This window comes from Limulus polyphemus, unplaced genomic scaffold, assembly GCF_000517525.1.
Source record: "Limulus polyphemus unplaced genomic scaffold, Limulus_polyphemus-2.1.2 Scaffold5873, whole genome shotgun sequence".
Classification (NCBI taxonomy): Eukaryota; Metazoa; Arthropoda; class Merostomata; order Xiphosura; family Limulidae; genus Limulus; species Limulus polyphemus.
Window position 1 is genome coordinate 40,759 of NW_013671483.1, and position 4,525 is coordinate 45,283.

The 4,525-nt window shown below is 30.3% G+C and overlaps 1 protein-coding gene across 1 annotated transcript in view; it reads left to right on the forward strand.

The window, feature by feature from the left end:
- The window catches only part of LOC106473090 (COMM domain-containing protein 6-like), a 37,476-nt gene extending 35,864 nt beyond the window's left edge, over positions 1 to 1,612 (forward strand). The window contains exon 7 of the mRNA XM_013933770.2: positions 1,394 to 1,612. Within this exon, the coding sequence (XP_013789224.1) occupies positions 1,394 to 1,444 (51 nt within the window). The 3' untranslated portion in view covers positions 1,445 to 1,612. The remainder of the gene's footprint in view (positions 1 to 1,393) is intronic.
- The last annotated feature ends 2,913 nt before the right edge of the window (positions 1,613 to 4,525 follow it).

Sequence of the window (4,525 nt, forward strand, 5' to 3'; positions counted from 1 at the left end):
CGTTGACACTTACAAACGTTCAAAACATTTCCATAAACTTCTTTGATATTCTTTGTGGCTCAAGATCCATTGTTTTCCTTCTTGTATTCAAACAGCATTACATGCCAAATGTTTGTCTCATGGTGTGCCATCACTATCAAGGATTAGAGTATACTGAACTTTACACATTATATAGGCTACACTAATGTGATGTTTAGGCAGTTTGTTTAACTATTATGCATGGTGTAAATTTTTGGGGGGAGGGGGTTAATGAAAGTGTTCCAAAATGCAACATTAATTTCTTGATGACCTAATATATGAATAATGTTGGCATTTAAACATAGTAAACAAATCAAATTTTAATGTGATATAAGTTTTAACTTCTTAATTTTATAAGGGAATATTTAAAAATTATTCCATCTCCCATAATATGAGAATTGTGACATTTTTTCTCTAGGTCTTCCCTCTTTTCTAATTTATCTACCACCACTCTCTAAATTATGAAATTTAATGTAAATAATTCATTATAATATTGGTATTACTCAGGCAAAGCATAATTTTTATAGCCTTCAATCTTATTTGTTTACAGAGCCATAAACTAGAAAATCATACCTCTCTTGCCAATCCCACATGTCACATCCTCACTTTCACAGTACTTCTCTCTGACATTTTATACTATATTATTTTTAACCAATATAAAGCCAAAGTTTTAATCTATCAGATGTGTTTGTATTTTAATGTATTTAAAGCTATTGCTCATTGTATATCATACAGATTTGATCACCAAAACTTTCAATTTGTCGAGCATCTTTTATAAGTTAGTTTTTATAATCCACTTATTACATTTATAATTTCCTAGAAGAAAAGTTTCACTTCACAGATAATTCTATTCGTGCATCTGTAATTGTGGCACACTATTTTTTTATTTGTACAGAAAACATCTTGCTCAGGCAAAAATTTTAAATAAAAGTTTTGCTTATGAACTAAAAGTTGGTTTGTTAGAATCAAAACAGTTTCCTTCTGTACCATACATTCTTACAAAAGAAGATTCCTTCTACTTTTTGGGCTTCAAATTTTCAACAGTAAGGTTAGGAAAACTACCTTTACTCTTGAGGTAACTTTAAAAGACACTTTATTTCAGCCTATTTTTTTCCCATTGTGGCTTCATCAGAGCTTATACAAAAAGTGATTAATATGAAAAGATATTACGCTTTTGATAAAAATGTTAGAGAAAAACAATCTTTAAACTCCAGAGAATTATAATAGAACTTTGAAAGACAACAAAAAAAATTACAACATTTTATATGTACTTAAATTTCACCGTTCTTAAAGTCAAATTGTAAACAATTAAATACAATGAAAAGTATACATATGTATTTTCCGTTTGTGTTATAATAATCTTTTTTTTTGTTAGGCTTTCCACAATCAACTGAAAGATGCAGCCTTGGCTCTATCCACTGTGTAACATAGAACCTGTCACCTTTCTGTACCAGCTATACATTATGTTGTTTTCATATTTTCATACCTTATTTGTTACTTTTTTTTATGTTACCCAAATGTCAAACTTGTCACTTTCAATGAGAAAATAAACGTGATATCGGGCAGGTGGTAGCACTGCCTATGTAGAGATGGCTCGGGTTGTTCATCGAAATGGTATTTTAAGTATCTCCTCAATAGGTCATCAGAACTTTACAATACTGTACATTGTTTCCTTTTGTAACAGTATCTATGTAATGACTGAGTCACAAGTTCTGTTAATGTCTGTAAATATTATAGCAAAAAGTTTGAATTTCTTGTTCTCTTTCATTACATGATAACTCAAAAACCAAACAAATGGTGTCAACCAATTTCACTGAGGTGACCAGGGGCGTGCAATGATTTGTCCTGATGGGGAAGGAAAAACATATAAGGTGGATTATAAAATATAAAAAAAATGTACAGCATGGTCAATAAAGATAAAATTAATTATGTGTAGTCATTAATCATATTTAAGATTAAGTACTTCCAATTTAAGATAAAAACAAGACATGTTTGGCTACTTACTTTATTTATATGTTATAATTCCTTCCTCCTTTCCTTTTGATTGAATAATTTTATTACGTCTTCATAGAAACTATCAGTCTTTATTTCCTTAAGAAGCTTTTTCTCAGTTGTGATTAATACTAAACTTGCAAGTCTTTTTTGTTGTGCATTTCTGATGTAGCTGTGTATTATTTTCAAATGAGATAAAGAATGCTCAACTGTGGTAGTAGTGGCTGGAAGAATCACGGTTAACTTGCACAACTTTGTAAGTTGTTGCAGGGCTGCATCTAACTTGGCATTTTGCAAACAACAAAGTAATTCATTCACTGGTTTTCCTTTCAAATCAGCATCAGAGTATAAAACCGAAAGTTCACTTTTCAAACGATGAATATCAAAGTATTCTCCATAATTATCTTGCAATGACTTTAATGCTTGTTCAGGAAATATTTTTTTGTTCTCTTCCTGTTTTTTAGTGTAAAGCTCAAGGAATGCTATGCTTTTCAAGGTTTGAAACATAATTTCAATTTGGCCACAAATTGTATCCAAAATTTCATAAAATAACTTTCTGTACGTTATTTTAATGTCTTCTCCAGGATCATTTCTTATTTGCTTAGTAGGGGGTATAATCCATTGACTGCTGCCCAAAATTCATCGAAATTGACTATCTTTTTTGCAGAATAGTCACCATTTCATTTACTTTATTCATACAGGATATGTCAAATATCCTATTCTGTAGAACGTCAAATATAACACTTGTATATGAAAAAATACTGGCCAAGAAATTGAACTCAAAATCTCTAAGATTCGATGAAAGTGCTTAGGCGCAGGTAAAGATATCAGTATCCCAGTTGCCTAAATTATCAACAATATTTTGAAATAAATCAACAAGTTCTTTGTATTCCACGGCAGGTTCAACAAGGCAGTGATTATAATTCCAATGAGTCGGGGCCACTTTCGGGAATCTTTTCTTCAGTTCAGTATTTAAATGGTGCACATGCTTTGTTGATTTCATAAAAAACAAAGAGAATGATTTAAGTTTTGCAAAGAATCTGTCACATTTTTTTATCTTCATCATAGATTGCGACAACACTAAATTCAATTTATGTGCCATACAATGAATGAAAAGAGCTTTTGGATACTTATCTCTAACTTTCTTTTGAAGCCCATTTAGCTCACTGGACATCACGCTTGTCCCATCATAGGTTTGTGCAAAAATTTTGACCCAATATTTAATTCATCAACTAAATTAAACACTATCTTAGATACACCTACAGCTGTTCGATCTACCGTAACATTTGTAAACCCCAGAAATCTTTTGCAAATTTTACCATCTTTGGTCACATATTGCACAACACTAGAAAACTGAGAAATGGTTCTTGCATCAGTAGTTTCATCTAAGATAAGAGTCACAAACAGAGAATCATTTATTTCACTTTTAATTTTATTCAACAACACTTCCCATACACAATTAATGAGGTCATTCTGGACTCTATTTAACAGGCCAGAAAAAACACTTGATTTCTCTAAATGTGATTTCAATAATGGATCATATTTCTTGCACAAATTTACAAATTCCACATAACTGCCTTGGTTAGTGATTCATTTATGATCTCTAAATGCTAATTGTTGTTCACCCAAATAGCATACGATTAATCTTTTTAAAATGTCTCTATTCCTCTTCACCTTTTCATTGTGCACTTGCACATTTATTTTATGTAATTTTTCAAATCTAGCTAGGCCTAGAATTGAAAATATATGACTGGAGGAATTTTCATATCTTTTAATTGCCTTATGCATATTATTTAAATCATCAAATTCGCTTGAGTTCCATGTCCCTAAATCACTACTAAGTAATAAACATGGCCAGCAGAAGAGCTTCTGCAAGTTAGGACAATCAGTTAACCAAGATGTCCTGTCATATTAGTTTAAACTGAATTTTCGAATGCACTTCTTTGTTTTTCCAGTCAGACTTAGAGCTGGCATAGGTCTACCATTTCTAATGATGCTTTCTTTATCACTAAAACTCTTTGTACCAAACTTGTTCACTAATAAGCTTTCAATAATACATTTACAATTTTTCCTATTATCCTTTGAATCCATATTCAAATCTGAAGGGTGACACACTTCAGTAAAAATTTATGCATACAAAAAATAACAGTATCATTTAATACAATGCCCGAAGCACCTGCACATCACGTGACATCAGAGAGGTAACAAATAGCTACGAGCGTGAGGTGCAGGTCATGAAAAAACAAACGTTTCCAAATATTGCAAGAAAATTAACTATAAATTATTATTTATTTTCTTATTATATTTGATTTGTTTATTGTACATTTTAATTTATAAAATAGTAATTACAAAATGCTAGCTTTATAATTTTAATTTATAAAATAGTAATTACAAAATGCTAGCTTTATAATTTTAATTTATAAAATAGTAATTACAAAATGCTAGCTTAATTATAAATTATTTATTTCACATAAATTTTTAGTGATTTAAATAATTGAATATACAGACTATAAAT